Here is a 26033-nt window from a genome sequence, read left to right on the forward strand (position 1 = left end):
AATATCTAAATATGAAACAGATGTGTCAGAATCTGTGGTATTTTTTATTTCAAGCTCACTGGGATATATCGAGTCGACATGTGAATGAAAGTAACTATTGTTAATTGATAATACGTCGTCGATATAACGAAATGTCGAGTTAAAGGCCACAGCAAGTGTTCTTCTCATGTAGAAGTTTTTGAATAAATTCTGCTTCATATGAATACAAAATTAGGTCTGCTAATATGGGGGCGCAATTGGTACCCATGGGAATTCCAACAGATTGTTGGAAGACCTGATCTCCAAAAACTACATAGATATTGTCGACCAGGAACTCATGCATCTTTTTAGTATCAACTTCAGAGTACTTGTGTGTTCAATCAGAATGCTTTTTATCAAAATAATTTTGCAAATGACCAATGACAAGGTATATTTACGAGTTCCATTTTTATTGAAAAAGCAGCTGTCTATGATGTCAAAAAGCCTGGACTTCAATTTATCGTGGGGAATAGTTGTATAAAATGTTGAAAAGTGGTACGTTTTGATGTTATTGATTTTAGTAAAATTTTATGATTTCAAATTTTCTAAAAGTTCTTTGGAGTTTTTAAGTATCCACATCTGCTTTACACCACTTCTCGAATATACTGTACAGTACTCCTGAAGTTTCTCCTTCATTACAATTAATATTTTAGTGAGGAGTAAAGAAAGAGGCTTGTTAGAACATTTACCGGAACCCGCTATGTATCTTTGTTCGTAAGGATTTTTATGAAGTTTAGGAATCCAGTAAAGGTATGGTAATTCAAATTCATTTTGATGGTTGGGAATATTAAAAATATCTAAAACGGGCATATGATTTTGAAAAATATCCTCCTTAGAAAGGGAGCTATGGGTGTAAGTTGGATTTTCACGTGCAGAATTAAATCCAAGTTCCCCTAAAATACAATTCAAATAATGAGTCTTACAAACAAAGACTATGTTGTTATCAACTTTGTCAGCTGGGACCAGTACATACTGATCGTGTATTCCATCTCTTTTTTATATTTTCTTATATATATATATATATATATATATATATATATATATATATATATATATATATATATATATATATATATATATATATATATATATATATATATATATATATATATTTTTTTTTTTTTTTTTTTTTTTTTTTTTTTTTTGACATCTAGGCCCTTTTGATATATTAAAATTTTTCTCTTACTAACGTTGTATTGTCCACTGTGAACAATACAAATGCCCCCTGTAGGGCTGTGGCACATTATTATAACATTATTATCTGCATAAAACAAAATATAAAGCTTTAAGATACACATATAATTCTTCAATAGCATCAGTTATGCTTTCCAATCCGAAAATATTTTTGACTAAGAGAAACTCTTCCAGGTCATTTATATATAAATAAAATTTAAAAAAAAGGCGGTATATTTTCACCTTGGCGAACACTAACATTACTGTTAATATAATCTGTTTGTGTGCCATTTAAATTAATTTAGTTTTAATTCCATTGAAAAAAAGTTGCTGTTTTTTTTTTTTTCTGAGGGTCTGAGCGTGTTATCACTTTAATTTTGATTTTGAATCCGTCCTGAACGGGAAAGAAATCGTTCATTCATTGAAAAGCTTTTCCACTTCTGTATATATCTACATCGCACCTATAAATGCTGTTTAAGGTCAAGATCTAGTAAATGACTTTAGACTGTCTTTTTGGTGCTAGATCCATTGTGACGTCATAATCAATTTTAACTTTATTTTTCCCGTACTTTATGGCGCTAATAGAATTATGTAGAAAATAAATTACTTTCATGGAATTCAGTTTGAAATCATGTGAAAATTAATCCCGATACCTATATTCAATTTGATTTTATTTTAAAGGAGAGGCTAAGAACACACAAATTACCATTTTCTGAGAGACTGTAGGCAGTCTGGATACCTTCCATTTGTCTGATATGGAAAAAACTCCCATATTCGTGACTGGTTTTCTTAATTTTTTATTGAAAATAACAGTTTAAAATATGATTTTTCGTCTCGTTTATCTACAGATTATGCCCCGATACACCTTATTTGACCAAGCTATAGTTATAAACTATCATTAAAGGAATTTATTTCTCAAATTTGAGAAATCTGTAGGTTCCTTTCATTTACTAGATCTTGACCTTAAGAGGAAAAATTCACTTGAGCGACTCCACCATAAATTTTGTAAAATGTTGAATTTAAACGAGATTGTTGATGTCTTTGTATCCTCAACTTATTTGTTGGTAGCACTTCTCGATTTAAAAATTGATCGTACATAGAATAATTTCATTCTCTTGCGTATATATCGAATCAACTTGGAAGGGTTAACCAAATATGCAGGTGATAATGGTATATTTCTACATAAATAAGGGAAGTAAAAAAATTAAAATCATCACTTTTATCATAAAGTTTATTTGTTAATTTGCCATTAATATCTTTTCCTAGTAAAGCATCCAAATATAAAACAGATGTGTCAGACTTTGTGGTGTCTTTTATTTCAAGGTCAATGGGATATTTCGAATTAACGTATGAATGAAAATAGATATTGTTAATTGATAAAACGTCGTCGATATATCTAAATGTCAAATTAATGGACACATCAAGAAACTTCTTCTTTTTTATGTAGAATCTTCGAATAAGAACAAGAATACAAAACAGGTCTGCTAATAACGGGGCCAAATTAGAACCCCTTGGGAATTCCAACATATTTGGGAGACATGGTGCGTTCAGGAGCTTAGACTCTAAGTAGAGCTTCGATCGTAAACGATATGTTAGCCTAACTTCTAGGCAGGGGTATCTAGCACAAATATTTTATGCTATAGGTACCAAATCCAAAATGGTTCCTTAGTTACCGCCTCGGATCACATGGGAAACGAAGAAGGAGCGGGGTTGTTTTCTCCATCTAGTAGAATTAATTGTTTAAAACATACACATTTTTGTTTGAATTCAACTCACTCTGTCCCAAATATTAGTTATTACTATGATAATTATGTCCAAAATCTAAAATCTGGCGGCTATAGGTGAGCTCTCCGTTCAAAAGAGCTAGATATCCCCGACCTAGCGGCTAGGCTAGCTTGCTACAATTTTAAACACAACCCTGGTCTCCAAAGATTGCATTGATATTCTCAAGCATCTTTTAATATCAACCTCGGAGAGCTTTTCTGAAGAATCAGAATGTTTTGGGGTTTTTTTTATTTTGCAGGTGACCAATGACAATTTATGACTTAAAAAAATAGGTTTGATATTTCCCTACCTGGTGATGAAATTTATTTAGACACTATAGAGATATGATTTTACATGTGAATAAGTTATATGCTGTTCAAGTTAATAAAATGAATAATTTTGATGCTTTTTCAGATAAAAATATCTTGCAAGTAAATGTCATCTATTGAAAAATTTACTCACAGAAGTAACAGAAAAAAAAATACAATAATTCATATTTTTGATATAGATATAGATAGAGGAAATATCATGTTGGATTAAGGATTACTAAAGGAAATAAAAACTGAAAAAACTAGAAAACTGACCAGTCAGCAAGGGCCCCACCGAGGGGTAGAAATATAAGAGTGCAGCTTACAGAATGAGAATTTTAATTGATTAGAAAAATTTTAAAATATATGAAGAATATGCAATAACAACTTTATTTATAAAATTTCAATATAATTTCTAAATATCCAACAACCTGTAAAGAGTATCCCTGTATTTACATGAGGTAGTAAAAAACATAATAATATCTATAATGACTCAATTAAATGTATATTCAAACAAGAATAAAGCATGTGTTTTCAAATATCACCAAGTCTTGACCTTAACTTCAAAACAAACATCAGTTACAGACAAAGGTTCATTTATCTTAAAGTGACAAATAAAGATAAGCCTGGAAAATTTTCTGCCCAAGACAAGATAATTAATCCCAAGGGATTAATTGTACTGCTCTCTTATCCTTTTCTTCCAAGTTTACAATAAGAACTCTTTCAGTAATGATAGAATGAGTTTATTATTGGACTACCCGTTAAAATTAATAGTATTCTTGAATTTACATACGGCAGCCAAAAAAAAAATGAATAAATAAATAAAATGAATAAATAAAAACAAAAAAATAAATAAATAAATAAAAAAAAACATATCTTTATGTATATCTTGTTTTTAGAATTCAATAAAATCATAACTCATTGTATATGTCATTGTATGAACATTATTTAAATCCACATTTCATAGAATGTAAACATCATTCAGAATTGACCTTAACTTCAAAACAAACTTCATTTGCAGACAGAGGTGTTAATTAATCTCAGTTTGACAGAAACAGATAATGCTTTGGATTCTCTTCAAGAGGAAAGTTAATTAATCCCATGGGACTAGTTGCAGCTTTCATAGTTACAATTGGAACATTCTCAGCAGTTATCTCTCTTTGCCCTGGCATTCATTCTAATGTAAAGTCAAGGAATCTACCCCACCACCCCAGCTCCAAACTGGATGACACAGAGAAACAAACTTAGCATCAAAATATGTCTTACTGCCTCTTCAACCAACATACCAAATTTGAACGTAATTGGTCAACTACAAAAAAAGTTATTAGAAAAAAACAGAAAATTTGTGGACGGAAGAATGACAGACGGACAGACAGACAAACAGACAGACAGACAGACGAACAGACAGACAGACAGACTATAGGGCACCCGCAAATCCTTGCGGGGCCCTAAATATTCATGAGGATACAGAAGTTAATTTTTTAATCAACAAGCATTCTGAGAATATTGCATTAGCAATACTAGTCCCCTACTGGCAAGTGTAATCTGGTTCCCGTTAAAAATGGAAAATGTCACAATTCCGCCAAAAATCAAGAAGCGGAACGAAATACGAACTTGATCTATAACTCATCACATGCCAAAAATCAACTCAATATCTTAAAGCGTTTAGGAAAAAATTGCGGAAAACCCTGAAAAATAGAAAAGGTCGTAATTCCGTTAAAATCATTGAAGCGGAACGAAATGCAAACTTGATCTGTAACTCATCAAGATACACTCGTATACCAAAAATCAGTTCAAATCTTTTATCTGCAAGCGTTAAGAAAAAAGTGCGGAAAACCAAGTGGGGCAGACTGACAGACAGACAGACAGAGGGACAGACGGACAGACAGACAGCTAGACGGACGGACAGACTCAGAGGAAACCTATATAGTCCCCCACGGTTTCACCGGTAGGGGACTAAAAATATTACAGATGATCAAAGAGAGAGAGAGAGAGAGAGAGAGAGAGAGAGAGAGAGATTAAACAAATGCATTACTTTCTTAATTATAAAAAAATGAAAAGTCAACTTCCCAAAATGGAGAAAGATTAACCGTCAAATATCAACCTTAAATAGTAGTACTTCCATTGCACTTCACGCAAAGCCAATGAAGAAGAATTTAGCATTCTATTTCATCTTCAATTATAAAGAGTAATCTCAATGGTTTGTCTAAATCAAAATTTTAAGTGACTATGATATGATAGAAATTTCGATTTTATCTTCATTTTAGAAGTGTTATCGATGAATAGTTTTTTCATACGTACATATAATGTATTTCAAAGACTAAAGAGAATATCCTGAGCTTTATGCTGATCAAAGGAAACTATATATCGGTGACAGATTAATTCAAGGCACTGGACAAAATTACGGCTTCAACACTTCGCTTTAAAGATGTTAAGGACTCAGATAATTTTTGTCATAAAATATTCATAGTAAAGATTAAATACTAGTATCAAAGAGCTGTTTAGCAGATTAACCTTAGAACTTAATAATCAAAACAATATTTATTTTCGACATTCATAATCATTGTGCTCGAACTCATGTAAATATTTTGAATGAAATGTATGGAGACAACCAGCAGTATTCAAGCTCAAAAGTCCATTAAATAATACAAATTTTGGAGCAGAGCAAACACGGACCTCTAAAAATCAGAGGTTTGATCAGGTGCCGTGGAGGAGTGAGCATCCCCTGCCGATCGGTCACCCGCGGTGTGCTCATTGTCATGATTGGCTTATAACGGAAAAATCCGTCGACAATTCAGTGTGTAAGTAATTGCCTAACAATTAGTATGAAAAACGTCAGTCAGCATGAATCTGTAATTTTTATCAATTTTAATTAGTTTTCTACCGTACAACTGACTTGATTTCATTTTAATTCACACTCACACAGGGATCAATTACAGGCATTAAACACTGCGATTTTATGGTATTTCACTTATCAAAGGTCAATCATACACTTCAACCTCACACAAAGCAAGAATTGCGGGCTGTTCATTTGACAAAATGGAAATAGTAACGTCATTTCCTCTGGTACCCGATTCACACAGAAACAATATGCGGTCTCCAGTTTCAGCAGGTCCAGGGTAAAAACCACACGGGTGATTTTGCCCACTTTCAGTGACGTTTACCACGACATTCTGAAGACGTTCCCCTGTAAAATGAGATTTGGAAATACCTTAATTTGTATGGATTGAAAACATAATTATATTAATATTTTACATCGAACAATATTATTATTATTATTTTTAAATTGTATATTTATTCACAAGTCAAGAAATGACAGCTTTTGTTCCAAGTGATATCAATATATGGTCCTATCCAGCTACAGACTGCGTTGTTTGTTTGTTGTTTAACGTCTCTCTCGAGAATTTTTCACTCACAAGGAGACGTCACCACTTGGCTGGTGGAGGACTGCAAATTCTGACCTATACTCGGCACTTACGGCCATTGAGCAGTAAGGGACCTTTTTCGTGCTAGCACCTACTGAGACACGGGAACTAGGTTTATACGGTCTCACCCGAAGGACTGGTCTCCACGTCCCGCAGTGGGATTCGAACCCGCGACGTAAGGATGAACTCCTTACTCCGCGACTCTAGAGCAAACGCTCTAACCACTGCGTCAGTCTGGGCGACCAGACTGCGTCGTGACTTCTTCAATAAATCAATGTACTACCTTAAAATTAAATTATTAACAAAACGATTGAGGCCTAACTTGGAAGTATAATTTAACCTTTAATGTATTATTTAACCTTTAAAGCATGAGAAAGAAGCCATAAAGTAGTAAAGAAATAAAATGATGTGTATAGGACATATGTTGACTCGGTTCTTTACTTATACAGGTTGTGTATAGGACATATGTTGACTCGGTTGTTTTAATCTTAATTACAGCCGTTAATGACTCCTCACCACAGCAATCCTGCCTGTTGTAAATCAACACCTTCTTAACATTGACGGAATTCCTCAGACCGATCTTCAGCCATGGATTTCTCTCTGATTTACTGTGTGCTATCCGTGCTGGTATTGATCCTATTTGACAAGTTGACATACCATCTACGGCATTTGATGCCATGTGGTTGCTATCAAAAACCGTGCTCAAAGTTGCATTCACGGCAACTATTTAAAATAAAACGGATAATAATCAAACAAACCATCATTGCGTTTTGTCATAATGATTGTAAAATCCACAGAGCATCTTTGGCTCCTATTTTTTGCAAAATACAAAAGAAAAAAGGCACTTATGACAGTTTTTCAGTCAAAAAATTGAGTTCCTCTGATGCAAAATAGAGAAATAGATAAATTAATTTATTAAAATAACTATTCCCAGAAAATTAAACTATACACTTTTCTTAAAAAATAATTTTAAAAAAACTTTAAAAGACTGCATCAGAAAGAGAATTTCTTTCTTTGAAAAAAAAATATTATCTCAACAGCCAAGAAAGGACATTGGAAATGCCATAATACTTTAAAAGAACCTAATAAACTATATATTCTACTTACAGTTGATTCTGTTATTTATTTCCTAGGAAAAAAATATATATTGTGTAAATTTTAATGCAAATATGACCTATTGTACATTGTTAATGCATGAATCCCGAACTTTAGTAATGTATTTAAATCATTTTATATAAATTTCATAGGTTCCTTTGTTTTCTTGGAAAAATCAGCTGCTTACATGTAATTCATATTTATCTACCATCTATATTACGTCTTAAGGTAGTCCGATACTCTGATTCTGAAAGTCTGCAGTTAAAAGTAATTTAAAATATTCACAAAAATGGCAATATTTACTTTTCCAATGTCTTTGTCCGAGATAAAATTTCAAATAGTAAAAATACTTTATTTCTACATAAATCTACTGGTTCATCGAAAGGCCTGATGAAAAAAAAAATCACGTGCGGGGCGGGACAAATAGAGACAGAAGCGGGGCTTGTAGCACGTGACTTTGCAGAATCAAGAGCATGTAAATATAAGGAATAACTGTCAGATTTTTTGGTTTCATGACGATGATCAATCGATTGGCTTGCGTGATAATTTTATGCATAAACGCCTTCGGCGTTTATGCAAATTATCACGCAAGCCAATCGATTGATCACATCATGAAACCAAAAAATTAGACAATTATTCCTTAATTGAATGCACAAACTAATGTGATTTAACCATATTTCTTCATACTCATAGCTCATCATATTACATATAAATATATTTTCTGGAATAGTGAATAAAAGCACAAGCTATGCATTTTCTAATTGAAAATTTATCAAGTACATTTCAGAATAAGTTATTATATGAAATACAGTACATAGTGTAAAAAGCTGGTGATATTAAAGCAAAATATTACAGGCAATTTCCAAAATAAGGGAAATTCGTTTTATAACAAATGTAATTTTATTGTCCCCCACTGAAAGTGGGGGTTATTATTTAGGGGCCTCTCCGTCCGTCCGACTGTCCGTTCGCCTGTCATTCTGTCTGTGGAACACTTTCGTTCCCAGACGATATCTCAGAGAGCCCTTGAGTTTTTTCAATAAAATTTAATTTAACTCCAAGTAACTTAAAGAAGACCTATTGATTTTGACGTCAAAAGTACAAAGGTTGAAGTCAGAAATCTATACATTGTAAACAAATCGTGTCCAGATGATACATTTAGTTTTTTTAACCTTTTCAACGAAATTTTATATCCTTTATCCCTGTGACTAGAGGACAACCTTATATATTTTGATGTTAAAACGTCATAGGTCAAGGTCATGAATTCAAATATTGCAAAAATGGGTACAACATTATAATCTTAGTTTTCTTTGAGCTTTTTAAACGAAATTTCTTAACTTCCTATGACTTACAGAAGACCTCATTTGATTTTGAGGTCAAAAGGTCAAGGCCAGAAATTCATTTCTTGCATAAAATGTTTCTTAATGATAACTCTAATTCTTTTTGAGATGTTGCGGTGAAATTTATGTCATTAGTCAATACGACTTAAAATAGATCCCTGATTGAGTTTGGGGTAAAAACGTCGAAGTCCAAAGTAAGAAATTCAATTAGAAATGCATACTTTCAGATAAAATAACTTTAGTTCTGTGTAAGCTTTGCAATAAAACAAAGTTAAAAAAAATCTTAAACTTAAGATATATTGACTTTATTGACTTTGAGGTCCAAAGCTGAAATGTCATGGTCGATCTTTTTTTCGTCATCTGCATTTCTTTTTAGTCTTCCATCCTCTTTTTTTTTTACCTTAAGCGAGGGACACAAATTCTCTGAATTTGCTTGTTTGTAATGTAATAGAGTGCGAATGTCTATACTTTTAACAAGACCGATTTTTAGACTTCAAAGAATCTTAATTAATATTAAGATGCATACAAAGAAAAATTGCTGCTAAAAAAAAATTCCATTTAAAGTTTCATTTTGAGACCTATTCAATTAAATGAAAAATTTAAGAGGTATTGCTCCTGGTTGAGGAACGGACAACCTTAAGCTAAAAAATAAAAGTAACAACAGAAAAGTTTTTTTTTTTTTTTCTCAGAGTGGTTTGTTTATCTTCCACTGTTTTTATGACAGACTGTTTTTGAAAATGAAACAAACTTCTGGGTAAGAATCGTGAAATTGTATACCATGTTAATAGTTTTAAAGAAATATTTACCATCTCTAGGTATTTACATCCAGGATGTTCATCAATGTTGTTTGTTCCTACTTTCGTCCACTCACAGCAAACTCGACACTCAAACAAATCCTGTCTGATCTGACATATTTCTATTCCTATACAACGTTGATCATTAGCACAAAACTTGGAACAGTTATTAAATGTCTTTCCAAACGTTGGTCCCTCTGCCGTGAAAATAGTTTGGTAGTCTGTGCTTGGAAGCTTCCCAAAATATTTCAACTGAAATACACCATGGTAACGAGGCTGCTGACAAAGAACTCCCGAAAATACAGAAATAAGAAAGAAAAAATTTACTAGATTTTTCATCATATTTTCTTCTTTATCAAACAGATTGAACTAATTAAAATCATATTATAAACTCTATTCTGACAGTAGTGCGAATACAAAAAGCTAGTACATTAATCGCACTGTTAATTATCCAGATATTAACTAAAATCGATCTAACAGCACACGTCGCTGGGACTGAAGGAGAGATCAACAATGCTGAGAAATAAAGGGTTTTAAATGCCTTTTTTTTTTCAAATTACTTATTTGAGGACAAAATTTCAATTTATAAAATAATTTGGTCTTCTGTTCAAATTAAAACCTTATGAAAATTTCATTCAATGTTTTTCAAAAGAATTTCCCTGTTTACAGATTTGTTTTGTTTGTAAATTTTTTGAGATCGATCATTCTTTGTTATCCTCACATTTTTCATGATTTATGAAGATAACGAACAGAAATCAAGCTCAAACGAACAGAAATCAAGCTCAAACGTCCATTAAAACTATAACAAGGAGAAGAGCAGATACAGACTCTAAAAATGAGGATAGATGTGAGATCAGGTTCCACGGAGAAGTAAGCATCCCCTGTCGACTGGTCAAAGTTGCCGAATACTCCCTGTCATGATATATCCGTCGTGTGAAAATAATAGCCTTAAAATTTGTATGAAAAACTTAAGTCAACATTCAACTTAACGATCAATTGTATTTGCTGACTAGGTCATTGTATCGACCATAGAATTTGCGAAATTCTGACTTTAATCGAGACTTTTGTTTTTCTTGTTTCCTCAACTTATTGTCAATTGCTTGCCTTTTTTTAGAAAAATATATTTCGTAACGTAGGGCAAACTCTTGCATATCGAATCAACTTCAAACGCAACCTATATATACACGTAATAAAGGTATATTGCTATATAAATAAGGAAGTTGACGATAGAAAAGTTGAAGTCATCATCTTTATCATAAAGTTTATATAAGGTTACTATTAATGTCTTTTTCTAGTAAAATATCCAAATATGAACAGATGTTTCAGACCCTTGGGTGTATTTTATTTCGAGTTCAAAGGGATATTTCAAATCAGCGTACGATTGAAAATTGATAATGTTAATTGATAAAACGTCTTCCATGTATCTAAATGGAAGGCCACATCAAGAGACTTCTTATAAATTTTTACATCTTGTAATTGGTCATCAGTAAAATTACTTCGTTAAAAACCACTCTGGCTGTACACACAAATACTCTGGTTGATATTAAAAGGATGCGAGAATTCCTCATCGACAATATTTTTGTAGTCTTCGGAGACCAAGTTTACGAGCAAACTGTTGGAAATCCAATGGGCATTAATTGTGCTCCTTTGTTAGCTGACCTGTTTTTATATTCCCATGAAGCAGAATTTATTCAAAAACTTCTACATGAGAAGAGAAAAACGCTTTAATTCGACATTCAGATATATTGACGAAGTTTTCCGATCATGACAAGGAGCAAACGGCACATAGTACCTCCATAGCACCTGATTCAACCTCTGATGTTTTAGAGGTCGGTGTTTGTTCCGCTCCTGATTTTTATATTGTTTGAATACTCCTCCATGGCACCTGATTCCACCTCCGCTGTTTTAGAGGTCCATGTTTGCTCTGCTCCTGATTTGTATTTTTTGACTGGACTTTTGAGCCTGAATTCTGTTTGTTATTTCCACATCTCATTATAACTCACTTTAAAGAGATTAAGGACCTGCTCAGTTAATTTACATGCATTTTCTGAAATATTGATTTCTTCTTTTTTTTTTAGTCAAATCAGGCTTAGGATTTATTCAATTTTTTTTTTAAAAAAGAAAAAGAAAAAACTTTGCTGTGGCCTTCAACTCGACATTTCGATATATCGACGACTTAGTATCAATTAATAATAGTTTCATTTTCATTCGGAAGTCGACTCGATATATCCGAGTGAGTTCGAAATAAAGGATACCACACAGTCTATTTTATATTTGGATATTTTACAAGAAAAAGACATTAATGATAATCTAACAATAAAGCTTTATGATAAACATGATGATTTTAACTTTGCAATCGTCAGCCTCCCTTACTTATTCAGGAATATACCTTTATCACCTGTATATAGGGTTTATATCTCTCAGTTGATTCGCAAGAGCATGCTCTACAAACGAACAATTTCGAAAATGCGGTAAGTTATTGACAAACGTTGATGAAACAAGAATATCAGTAGTCTCGTTTAAAGTCATCATTTTGCAAGTTCTATGGTAGGTACAATGACCTTGTCAGCAAATACAATTATCATTAAAGTTACTTATTACCTAACATACTATATAAATTGTAATTAGGCATTTTGAATTATTACCTAACCTACTATATAAATTATAATTAGGCATTTTGACTGTTTCTTGATTCATTTTAAGTTTTTTGCACATCATGAAACAGTCAAAACTGTTTACCCGGTCACAGAAAAAAACTGTTGCATGGCTGAACTAATTCATTATGACGTCATATTTAATTTCCTGTACTTTACAGCTATAATATTGAATTATGTATAAATTGAAGCATTTTCATAACAATAAATTTGAAACTATCATTTGAGAGTAATCCTGATACCCATATAAATATATATTCAATTTAATATCATTTGAAAGAAGAGGCCAAGAACACTTTTTCTGAGGGTAATTTTTGGAAAAATGTAGGCCCCTTTCTTTGCCTTTTAAAACGCCCTACTCAGCTGGTTATATTCAAACCTTTAAGTCATCATATGTTTTTTACTAAACAATACATATAGACTTCAATATTTATTAGGGCATGATACATGTAACACTAAGAAATAGTGCAAACTTTTGTCGATGTGTCTATATCATTACTTTAAGAAATTATATAGTAGGTTAGGTAATAAAACACTTATTTTATGAAAACTCGGGAAACAGTCAAACTGTAGTACATCGATAATGGGAAAGACCTGGGAAACTGTTGCCCTCGGCCTTCGACCTCGGGCAACAGTTTCCCAGGTCTTCCCTATTACCTCGGGACAACAGTTTGACTGTTCCCCTCGTAGTCATGAAATAAGTGTATACTGTTTCATTTTAATGTTTTTGCACACCATGAAACAGTCAAAACTGTTTACCCGGTCACAGAATGAACTGTTGCATGGCTGAACTGATCCATAATGACGTCATAATCAATTTCCCGTACTTAACAGCTATAATATTGAATTATTTATAAATTGAAGCACTTTCATGGCAATAAATTTAAAACTATTATTTGAAGAGTAATCCTGATACCCATATATATATCTATTCAATTTAAGATCATTTGCAAAAAAAAAAGGCCAAGAACACCTTTTCTGAGGGTAATTTTTGGAAAAATGTAGGCTCTTTTCACTCACTATAGATCTTTGCCTTAAACTTCCGACTCAGCATGTTATATTCAAACCTTTAAGTCATCATTATGTTGTTTACTAAACAATATGTATACATCAATTTATTAGTGCATGAAAATACTAAGAAAAAATACAAACTTTTGTCGATTGTCGATTACTTTAAGAAATTATATAGTAGGTTAGGTAATAAAACACTTATTTCATGACAACTCGGAAAAGAGTCAAACTGTTGTCCCGAGGTAATGGGGAAGACCTGGGAAACTGTTGCCCGAAGCCGAAGGCCGAAGAGTATAATAGTGATTCAATATCATGTGTTGCTTTAAGATAATTGTATCATAAAGGTAAAGATTTATGAGAAATGTGAATAAGGCGAAGTTTTGAGATCTCAAGTGCACGGTAAAAGCAAGAAAAGAATGCAAAATGTAAATGCCGGAAAAAGATAAGTTGTATTTATAATGGCGTGGTTGTTATCGTCAATGTCAACAATGTCATGTGTCTTTTATTTTTAGCGTGAAACTGGTAAACAACACTGATTTCAAGCAATCAAAAGTGAGGAATAAGTTCTGATCATCTTTTTTGAAGATTATATTAAAATCCTCGGTCATCCGACATTTATTAGGGAATTGTCACCTTGGTAACTTCTTCTTCAACTTTTCTGCGCATGCGTACCTGAAGCAGGAAGAAGTGAAGAAATGTTTTCGTGTTGGGGCAAACTAAAATTAATTTTACATACATTTTTCTTCATAAAAGTAGATTTTTTAGGTTTTGAAACCTGTAATTTTCTGAAACCTAATACTTTCAAGAATTGAATAGAATTTGCATGAGTCTTGCAAAAATTCTACTTTTGTCAATTTTCCCGTTTGTCCGTCACAGTGTCTCTTTAAGTCAAATTCTGACTGACGTTTTTCACACTAATTGCTAGGCCATTATCTACCCATTAATTTGTCGATTTTTCTGTTTTCCCGATCATAACAAGGAGCTCACGGCGGGTGTAACCCATCGGCAAGGGATGCTACATGTAAGTCCTCCATGACACCTGATCCCACCTCCGATGTTTTAGAGGTCCTTGTTTTGTATTGTTTGAATGGACTTTGAACACCGTTCGGTATCTCCATTCACAAAGTCACGGGGTTTTTTTGAGAAAAAAGTCTAGGTCCCGTGTCACGTAATGCGTTGGCACAATAAAGAACCTTCGCAGCTCAAAGGCCCTGAGTGCCGAGTAAAGGTCTAATATGTATGACTTGTTTCATACTAAATGCTAGACCTTTGGGTTTATATAAGATTTGATTTTCTGATGTATCCTTGATCAATTCAGAGGGCTCACAGTGTGACCGGTCAACAAGGGATGCTTACTCTTCCTAGGCACTTGATCCCACCTCTGGAATTTCCAGGGGTCCGCATTTTATGCCCTCATCACAGATTTGTATTGCTTTCGGGTTTTTTTTTCTATCGATCACTGTTCGTTATCTTCACCTTTTACATTTGATGTCCTTCGCCGGTACATGGTGAAGTCTCTTTATGAATGAAAAATTCTCGAATTACTCAGTCTGTACTTATTACAAATTGATATGTTTTCTTAATACATTTATCCTTGTGCATCAGTCATTAATAAAAGAATCTATTACAGGTAAGTAACACATTTATTTAGTGCACTTCACTTTATATAAGGTATTCTAAAAGTTTGTGTATAGACAATGCTTTTGTCATATGTTTTATTCTTAACATTACTTTATATCAACAAGGAACATCATATATATTTGGCAATTTAAGGTCGACCATACACCTCCACCTCACACACAGCAATGGAATTGAGCTGACCATTTGGTAAAATGTAGATTGTGACGTCATTTCCCCAGGTGCCCGATTTACACCAAATCAATATGCGGTCTCCATTTTCAGCGGGTCCAGGGTAAAAACCACACGGATGATTTCGCCCACTTCCAGTGACGTTCACCATGACGTCCTTTAATCGTTCTCCTATGAAACAAGATTTATAAATGAGATAAATTGTACCAATTATAGGTACATTCCTAATCATTATGTCTTGTTTTGTGAAATATCATTTAGTAGTGTTATTTTTAATTGAAACCACGACCCCTATTGTACAGAATGGCAATTGTGCTTAAGTTGATATAGATAGAAATGCCCTTCAACGTTCTTATCTTTTTAACTTTAAATGTGACAAAGTTGCTACTGCTTCATTAAAATCCCTGCTCCTTTATGTCTCATTTTTTACATCGTTGAATTAATCTCACATTTATCCCGAATTACATGTATCATTGAGGACAACCAATACGTTTTATGTTATATTGAATAATGTTATATGCATTAAAAGGAGGTATCGACTGGGGTTTCCATCGGACAATATATTGCACTGTAAGTTTTCAAAAAAAAAAAAAAAAAAAAAAAAAAAAAAAAAAAAAAAAAAACACGGTAGGGGATGCTAACCCCTCCATGGTACCTGATCTCACTATGTTTTCAGAGGTGTGAGTTTGTTTTGCTCCTTATTCATACTGTTTAATGAGAATGATCGCGTTCCTTTTCTTCACATTTCATTTACAATTTATAGAAAAGGTTTTAATATAATTCATCAAATTTAACATATTTAAGAAATCAGAGATTAAAAAAAATTACATCTTTACAGATTTTCTTCTAACAATTTTTTAACTGGAAGATTGGTGGGCGCTGTTGTAGGTGTTTGTAACGTTATGATAATCTAAATTTTTTTTTTTTTTTTTTTTTTTTTTTTTTTTTTTTTTTTTTTTTTTTAGAAATGGTCATTAAACGTGATTAAAAGAAAAAAATTATAAAAAAAAAATTATATAAAAAATTTTTTCTCTTGAGATTTTAAACAGTATTGATAAAATTTCTGCTATGTTTGGTTATATTTTATGTATAATTTTTAAATATCTGTTACATTTTGCGGTGCTGCCTAAAAGAAAAAAAGAAAATTTTGTAAATTTTGACATTTTGAGATGCCCCCTATAGAAACAAGTCAGGGGCATTTTGTGTCTAATTAATAAATAATACATGTATATGAAAATTGAATGTTTTAGGCTAACGGTTGATATCGAGACCGCTTGGAAAACCATGCCAACCGCACATTTGTCAGCAGAGATCGTTTTTGAGTTCACGTTTTAAACGCTTTCAAATCACCCGCTTCTGTTTTTTTCTCAGTAAGAAAGGTTCGAAAAAGATTTACTGACCGTTTTATAGTTTATTTGATACTTTGATCTAAAATTTCGTTAATTCTAATTTTCGCGTATAATTGTATCATTAAACAGATCTGGACGATTTCAAAATATGGAAGTCAAGAACGATAACTGAAATTTGCTATAAATATACATCATTTTTCTGCCCAATCAGACAACAGCATTTTTACACACCCCACAACATATTTCAAAGGAACAGGAAGAGAATACGTGCTTTTGTTTTTTTTCTTCAAAAAGATTTTCTCAGCAAACAATCTTTAGACTTGTCAGAAATAAGATGAAAAATTGGGAAGAGTAAGGTATTCCCAACATATTTACCGTGAAAAAAAACTTGACATTTTCATCTCGGAAAAAAGAACATTAAAGCCTGAAACAATGAGATTGTTTACGGAGGCATTGATCACACCGTCAAGCTATTATGAATTATAATTTACCAGAACATGCTCTGTGTTGATTAATGTAATTTTGCTAATCCGTCCGATTTTAGTTTCCAGGGTAGACATCTTACTGCATACAAGTATTCATCGTGTATACTACATGTAGTTTAAAAATATCAATGGTTTCATGAGCGCCGAATACCATGTTATATACACTTTAATTGGACATAAGGAAAGGTGTAAAACGTGGAGAAAAGGGAATGTTGAACGCTTTTTATCACCATAACTTACCACGCATACCAGAAACTGGACGATTTTGTAATAAATACTCAGGAAATATATAAGACTGTTATATTTCCATACGAAAACATTTTCATGTCAGGCTCTAAAAACTAAAACTCTGCCTTATTTATATCAATTTTTTAAACATAAGTTAAACTTTTGGGATTACTACCTCGTAGTGATAGATTTTTAATCCCAATTAGAATCTATTCTAAGCTTTCAAATCGCGTTTGTTCATGGTAGAATTTTCATACATCTATATGCTGTAAATGTGCATTAAGTTTACAAAAAGTCTGTTCTAAAAAATCTTTTCAGAAAAAAAGTTTAAAACCACGTGTTTTAGTTATTTTCTCTTGGGTTTGTCTTAATGCCATTATCTGATTGGTCAGAAAGATTAGCACTTTGTTTATTCTGTGTATTTATAGCAATTCACGGTTATAGTGCCTGACTTCCATATTTGGAAATCGTCCAGCCCTATTAAAGATCAGGTAGAATAATAACCAGAATCCGTGAAAATCCTGTTTTCCTTAGCTTATCTTAAAAATTAATGATGCTGTGTTGCGTTTGTTGTAATGGCAAATAGATTCAGGATCTATCTGGTATTATGAATTAAACATGTCGTTGAGACAGTGCTGTATTAAAAACACGTGTTGTTTTTAACTCGTTTATTTAACTAACGGAGAAAATCAAAACATGCACAGAAATGTAATTTCCGGATTACTTAAACATGCACAGAAGTATTATTTCCGGATTACTCAATACGAACTAACATACACTACACTCCTCTCTGACTAGTAGAAGGATCACCATGAAAACAAAAATGAAATTGATTAATGTAGCAAACAGTTCAATCAAATACAACTAAAAATTACTTCACACAAAATGAACTTTACAGAAACATGAGAAAGGTTCATCTCAGTAAATGATCATTTCCAGATTATGGATGAGCTCACAAATTCAGTCTGTCCGGCTTATTACGAGTTCTTGGCGGATTTCGACGTGGCACTGTTACTGGTGTACTGGTCTCTACGTCCTTCGCGCATTCCTGAGTTTTGTCGGTAGGACATGGAACCTTCACGGATGGCACAAACGGAATATCCACTGGAGTTGGATATGCGGCTTGGTTTTTGGATGTATGAACTATTTGGTCAATATGCCTCCTCCAAAGAGATCCATTGACATCGACTTTGTAAGATAAAGGTCCAGTGCGTGAATGGATTCGTCCATTTGCCCATTTGTCCGAGTTAGTGCGATAATCACGCGTGTTTACTGAGTCCCCATCAGCAAATTCTCGAATCACGTTTCCACAGTGTTTTGCCGTTGAGCCATATTGTTTTTGCAGTACTGTACTGGTTAAATCCGGTTTCATAATATCCAATCGGGTACGTATATTACGGCCATACATTAGAATAGACGGTGATTCATTAGTTGTTCCTTGTGGTGTGATTCTGTATTTGCATAGAAATGAGTTTAGTTTCTTGTTTATGCAAGCTGATTCTCCTGAGGCAGATTTGATTGCTTTTTTAAATGACTGAACGAACCTCTCAGCTTGGCCATTCGTCCGCGGGTGGAATGGAGAAGAGGTTATGTGTCGGATGGCATTCGACTCCATAAATTGACGAAATTCCTCTGAGCGAAATTGAGGTCCATTATCGGACACTATTTCTGCAGGTATTCCCTGTCGTGCGAATAAGGTTCGTAAGGTGTTAATTGTTGCATTGCTTGTGGTACTCCTCATCTCAAAGATTTCCGGCCATTTCGAGTACGCATCCACAACAATGAGAAACATGGCATTGTGAAAAGGTCCGGCAAAATCTATGTGTAAGCGATGCCATGCCTTTGGCGGGAAATTCCATGGGTGAACAGGTGCAGCAGAAGGCGTATTCTGCACACGTTTACAACCAGAACAAGCCTTGCAGACTTCCTCAATTGCTTCGTCAACTTTGGGCCACCATACATATGATCTGGCTACTGCCTTCATTTTGACAATACCTATGTGGCCAGAATGAAGCTCTGTCATTACTTTCTCACGCAGAATGTCTGGGATGATCACACGATTTCCCCATGTAACACATCCTTGATAAACATTGAGTTCTTCTCTGCGATTGTAGTACGGCTTTAACTGTTCATCACAATCATGAGGAAAATGTCCTCGGACCACATAGTCCAAAACTTGACTCAGAACTGGGTCACGTTGTGTTTCCCTACGAATTTGCACACAAGTTACAGGTAAGTCCTCGAAATGTCTGTTGTAGAACAAATCAATGGGATCCTTTTCATCCTGTAGTTGATTAATACTGGGTAGTGGTACACGCGACAGTGCGTCAGCATTACCATGAGATTTGGTTCCACGAAACTCAATGTCATACTGGTATCCTGAGAGGAATACAGCATAGCGCTGAAGACGTGCTGCTGTCATCACAGGAAGGGACTTCTTTGGATTGAAAATGCTAAGAAGAGGTTTGTGGTCTGTGACAAGTGTAAATTTATGTCCATAAAGGTATGAATTGAACTTTCTAACACCCCAATAGAGAGCAAGGGCCTCTTTGTCAATTTGTGAATAAGCCTTCTCTGCTTGGTTTAATGTGCGCGACGCAAATGCTATAGGTCTTTCGGAGCCATCTGGGAACACATGAGAAAGTACAGATCCGATCCCATACGGTGAAGCATCTGCAGCTAGTTTCAAAGGTAGTTTGGCATCATAATGGCACAAAACCTTGTCAGAGCAAATCAACTCCTTGATTTCTTGGAAGGCTTTATCTCTCTTGGGACTCCATTCCCACTTGGTTCCTTTGTTGAGAAGTTCATGTAGTGGTCCTGCTACACTTGACAGATTGTCTATAAATCGGTGATAATAGTTCACTAGACCTAAAAATGATCTAAGCTGTGACACATTCTCAGGGCGTTGGGCATCTCTTACAGCCTCAATTTTGTCAGGTGACTTGTGTAGGCCACGAGCATCAATTTCATGTCCAACATAGCTCACTTTAGCCTGAAAAAATTCACACTTCTGAAGATTCACATGTAGCCCATAGGATTGTAGACGGTCCAGTACCAGTTTTAAGTTGTGTAAGTGCTCCTCGTCATTGCGACCAGTAACAATGATGTCATCAATGATCACTTGTGTTGATGGTATATTCTGTAATACTTGCTCGATTGCACGCTGCCATAGTGCTGGAGCAGATGCAATTCCGTACGGAAGTCGCTTGTATTTAAACAGGCCTTTATGGGTGTTTATGACGAGTAGATCCTGTGAATCTTCATCTAGTTCCATGTGGTGATATGCTTGTGTTAAGTCCAATTTTGAGAAATTCTTTCCACCAGCTAGGGTTGCGAAAATGTCCTCAATTTTGGGAAGAGGGTATTTGTCGACGCACATTACAGGATTGACAGTTACTTTGTAATCGCCGCACAGTCTAACGTTACCATTCTTCTTAATGGCTGGGACTATGGGGGTAGCCCATTTGCTATGTGCAACAGGCTCAATAATTCCATCTGCCTGTAATTGATCAAGTTCTTGCTCAACCTTGGTCCTCAGAGAATAAGGAACGGTCCTAGCTTTAAGAAACACAGGTTTGGCTTCTGGATCAACTGTAACTGTCCCCTTAATGTGTTTAAGAGTTCCGACTCCAGGTGAAAACAACTCCTTATGCGAGTCAAGCAGATCCTTCAATGGTGACTGATTTGTTGAATTACTTGAACGTAAAGTCTTTATCTCCTGCCAGTTGAGCTGTAGCTTTCCAAGCCAGTCTCTTCCAAGTAAAGCTGGTCCATCATGTGGAACAACAAGTAATTCAAGGTTAGCAGATTGTGAGTTGAGTTTAACATTCACCTTCATCTTGCCCACAGGTTGAATCATGTCTCCTGAATATGCACGCAGTAATTCACTGGATGGTTCAAGGTTTACCTTGCTAAAGTTTGCACTGTAGTCACTCTTGGAAATCACGGAAACAGCTGTTCCTGTATCGACTTCCATCTTGATGACTTTGCCTTCAATAATTGGTTCCACAGTTATTGGTGGTTCATGATGTGATTTCATGTGGAAAGTGCTTGTGATGTGTAGAAGTGGTTCTCCATCACCCTCCTTGTAGCGTTCTTCAGAGTGAAATTCCTCCTCATTATAGAATAGAGAAGTGTTACGTCCCTTGTTCCTGTCACGTTTCTTTTTCATGCAGGCTCGCTCAATGTGTCCCACCTTCCGACAGAAAGAACAAACAGTGTTAGTGTGTCGACACTGTGATGCTGGATGATCACCATCACAACGATAGCATGAAGGTTTCTGTATTGTTGGTCGTGCATGAGATTGAGCATTTGTGTTTCTCACAGTAGGTTTCTTGTTGAATTGACGTGGTTTAGGACGTGTGCTGATTTTGTTAACTGTCTCACTCTTTATCCCCTGTACTTCAGCTGCATCTCTAGCTGCCGTTTCCATAGCAACAGCAAGGTTGATTGCTTTCTCCAGGTCAAGGTCTTTCTCTGAGAGTAGCCTCTTTTGTATGGTTTCTTGGCGTAAACCAACCACTAGTCTGTCACGTAATGTGTCACTCAGGGCTGCCTCAAATTGACAATGTGTTGCCAGATTACGGAGCTCTGCTATGTACGACAAAACCGACTCATCTGGGCGTTGATTGCGCTTATGAAATCGGAACCGCTCGGCAATCACCGAGGGTTTGGGGCTCAAATGCTCACGTAGTGCCTTCAAAAGGTCCTTTATGCCTTTGTCTGTAGCCTTAGCTGGGGCAATTAAGTTTTTCAAAAGTGTGTAAGTTTTTGGACCAATTAAACTTATCAAGGCAGGAACTTTGTGGTTATTATCAATGTCATTTGCGAGAAAAAATGCCTGTAATCTCTCCTCGTATGACTCCCATGATTCAACCGAGTCGTCAAATTGTTCTATTTTACCGATGTGTGGCATTGTAAACAAATGATAGTAGGTCAATCACGTACTTACTCCTCGTCGCCAGTTGTTGCGTTTGTTGTAATGGCAAATAGATTCAGGATCTATCTGGTATTATGAATTAAACATGTCGTTGAGACAGTGCTGTATTAAAAACACGTGTTGTTTTTAACTCGTTTATTTAACTAACGGAGAAAATCAAAACATGCACAGAAATGTAATTTCCGGATTACTTAAACATGCACAGAAGTATTATTTCCGGATTACTCAATACGAACTAACATACACTACATGCTGTCTGTCCTCCTTGATATATTTCCACGTCTAATATTATTTATTTATTTCCTCAATCTTCTGTCATGTTTTTTTTTGGTTTTGTTTTGTATACCTGTATGTACCTCTGACCAGTTTTGTATATAATGTATATATGTTATTACTGTACCCCATATACCAATATTTTGGTTTGGGTGAATAAATTGAATTTGAACTTGAACTTGCTTATAAATTCAATATTACTATCTCGCGGAAATAATATGTCGCAAAACATATTGTATATGCAACGATTCTTTTGTTGTATTTTACTGACCTCACAAGTCGGTGTTTAGGACATATAAACACACACACACACACACACACCCTCACACACCCACACCCACACCCACACCCACACACACACACACACACACATACATACATATACATATATATATATATATATATATATATATATATATATATATATATATATATATATATATATATATATATATATAAAGCACTAAAAATGACCAACGACACGAACAATAATAAATATTATTATTGTTCGTGTCGTTGGTCATTTTTAGTGCTTTATATAAATTTCCATCCGTGACTTTGTATCTACTTAGTAGATCCGACACTTAGGATATACAGTGTTGTTGGTTTTTAGTGCTTATATATATATATATATATATATATATATATATATATATATATATATATATATATATATATATATATATATATATATATACTTTAGCTTTTTTTCTGAATTTTTGTAATACAGCTTTAAGGAAATGACTTACCACAGCAGTTATATCTGTTGTGAATCAGAACCTTCATTACATTAACCGAATGATTTAGACCAATCCTCAGCCACGGGTTCATCAGGTTTATCTCATCTTTAGTGTGAGCTAGTGCCTCTTCAGGACAGAGTGTCAATCCATCTACTGCATGGACTGCTTGTAAGTTAAGGTTGTAGTCATCAAAAATTGAACTCAATGCGGCACTTACAGCTACTGTAAATAGTAAAAATCTCAGCTTTAAATCATTTTAAAAAAATATTGTGAATTCTGCAGTTCATGAAATTTTCTGCTTTTTTAATTTTTTTTTACTGATCTTTTTTTTTGGGGGGGGGGGGGATACAGTAAATGCCGTTATGCAATTTATGCAGAAGAAGAAAAAAATTCCATTGACACAGAAAAAATAAATCAAATGCAATGAAATGAATATTATGCCCCTTCTAATAATCTGCATTGTGGAAAATAAGTTTGTATATATAATCGATTCTTCAACATATCATTAAAAGAGTTTTTACCCCTGAACACTTAATATTACAATTATATTACAATTATGATGTCATTCTTAAAATATGATTTTGTTTTGTTATATTGTATAGCTCATATATAGCTAATTTAAGACGAAAAAAGTGTACATGAAGTGAAAATACTTAAAAACAATAAGAAATAAAGTTTTTTTTTTTTTTTCATAACAGTAGGCTTCCACAAACAAAAAGAGCAGTAACAAAATAAAATTAAAAAAAATATAGAGAAATCGTTTATCTGTTTGATTTGAGAGTCCCCCCTCCCCCCCCCCCCCCCCAAAAAAAAAAAAAATTAATTCATCGATAATTATAATTGTATTTACAAAAAAAACTGCTACGTTTTGCCACTTTTACCTTTGGCTGACTCTTTTTTTTTTTTTTTTTTTTCTGAAAAAGTACATCTTTCAAGAGAAAGAATAGAGTCCGAGTATTCAGGATGATTAAAAGATGCTTAAACTAAAAGGGTTTTTAAAAAACTAATTATTTTTTCCCTTGCACTTCCAGATATATCTACACGCAGAATTAAAATGACATCGGAAAAAATTACATTTTTAAATCTTTGGTTGCATAAAACAAGTTAAGAACAATGAGAAAGTAATCATTAGACTGCTTTAATATATTGGTATTTTGCCATGCGTGTAAAATCATTCCGAAAAAAAAAATTATTTTCACAAATTTCTCTTTTGTGATTATTTTTTTTTAAATTAGAAAGCAATTAATCTGCTTATCTGCAGTAGGAAATAAATTACAATCGGCATAGGACAGATTTTACCTGACGAGATTCTTATACTGTTATTAAATTCCTAGCAACTCACATATGTCACAGCTAAAGTAAAAGTGCTTATTCAAACTTTTCTTATACATCGGAATAAGAGTTGTAAAATAAAGGATTTCATTTAATAAATATTTGTTGAGAGGATCTAAACTGAATAGGCTTACAGCATTTTTAAACAATTTAAAAAAAAATTAATAATCAAAAATTGGGAAAAAGAAGAAGAGAAAATGAATATAAACCCGAGTTTAGAAAGCATGCATACGGCAGAACACCGTGCAACGGACACCCATACCCTACACCTTATTGAATGTAGAAAAAGAAATTATCCTAACAAATTATCGTTATCATTTTAAAAGATTAGAAAAAGTAACATAGTCACTTCAAAGGAACCCAATGAATTGTGTATCTACTTACAGTTTTGATCATTTCCTGTTTTCTAGTAATAACAAAATTTTACATGTTAATTCTCTTCCAAATATAAGATTCTATACATCTTTAATGCTTTCAAGCTCAAAATAACTTCAACATTTGAATTATCTGGAATAGTTAGTAGTCTTTAGAAATCAAACTGTCATCTAAAGTTTTAAGAAAAGTAGAAATAAGTAAAGAAATTACACCTTATTGTGTCTCACATTGAAAGGCTTGTTTGAAAAATAGACATGTGTGATAGTAAAATAGCTAATAATAAAAATGTAATATCGGGTTTCATGTAAATTTTAATTGAAATATTTACCATTTCCAGGTATTTACATCCAGGATGGTCAGAAATACTGTTCGTTCCTATTTTCATCCACCCACAGCAAACGCGACATTCAAATAAATCCATTCTTATTTGACAAATTTCTATTCCTATACAACGTTGATCATTGGCACAAAATTGGGAACATTTATTTATAGTTTTCCCGAAAGTTTGTCCCTCTGCCGAGAAAATGGTTTGGTATTCTTTGTTTGGAAGCTTCCCAAGGAACTTCAGATAAAATTCACCATGGTAACGAGTCTGTTGACTCATGATTCCCAAAAATACAGACGCAAGGTAGAAGAATTTCATTTTATTTTTCATCTTATTTCTTCTGCATTGAACAAATCGGACTAACTAAAATTATTGTAAACTGTATTCCGACAGTAGTGTGAATATAAAAAGGCTAATAAATTAATCCCACTATGCTACTTGGCTATTTTACCACGGAATAGTTATCGATCTGAAAGAAGACTTTATGTGGCTTGAACAATGAAACAATGATAAGAAAAATAAATGATGTGAAATCTATTGACTTTTTTCTTTCTTTTCTAATTTCTTATTGTAAGGGACAAAATTACTATTCATTA

At 33.7% G+C, this 26033-nt stretch overlaps 1 protein-coding gene across 1 annotated transcript; it reads right to left on the reverse strand.

Annotated features, from left to right (window-relative positions):
* Positions 1-6220: 6220 nt before the first annotated feature.
* Positions 6221-22368, reverse strand: LOC133203467 (uncharacterized protein K02A2.6-like). Its single transcript, XM_061339245.1, has 6 exons — positions 18432-22368; positions 15366-15559; positions 9927-10166; positions 7796-7817; positions 7205-7411; positions 6221-6450 (listed from the first exon to the last, which is right to left on the reverse strand). The coding sequence occupies exons 1-6, from the start codon at positions 22366-22368 to the stop codon at positions 6245-6247; spliced, it is 4806 nt and encodes a 1601-aa protein (XP_061195229.1). The 3' UTR covers positions 6221-6244.
* Positions 22369-26033: the final 3665 nt, after the last annotated feature.

Source organism: Saccostrea echinata, unplaced genomic scaffold (assembly GCF_033153115.1).
Source record: "Saccostrea echinata isolate AGI-Se365-2 ecotype Australia unplaced genomic scaffold, CSIRO_AGI_Sech_v1 ptg000051l, whole genome shotgun sequence".
Lineage (NCBI taxonomy): Eukaryota > Metazoa > Mollusca > Bivalvia > Ostreida > Ostreidae > Saccostrea > Saccostrea echinata.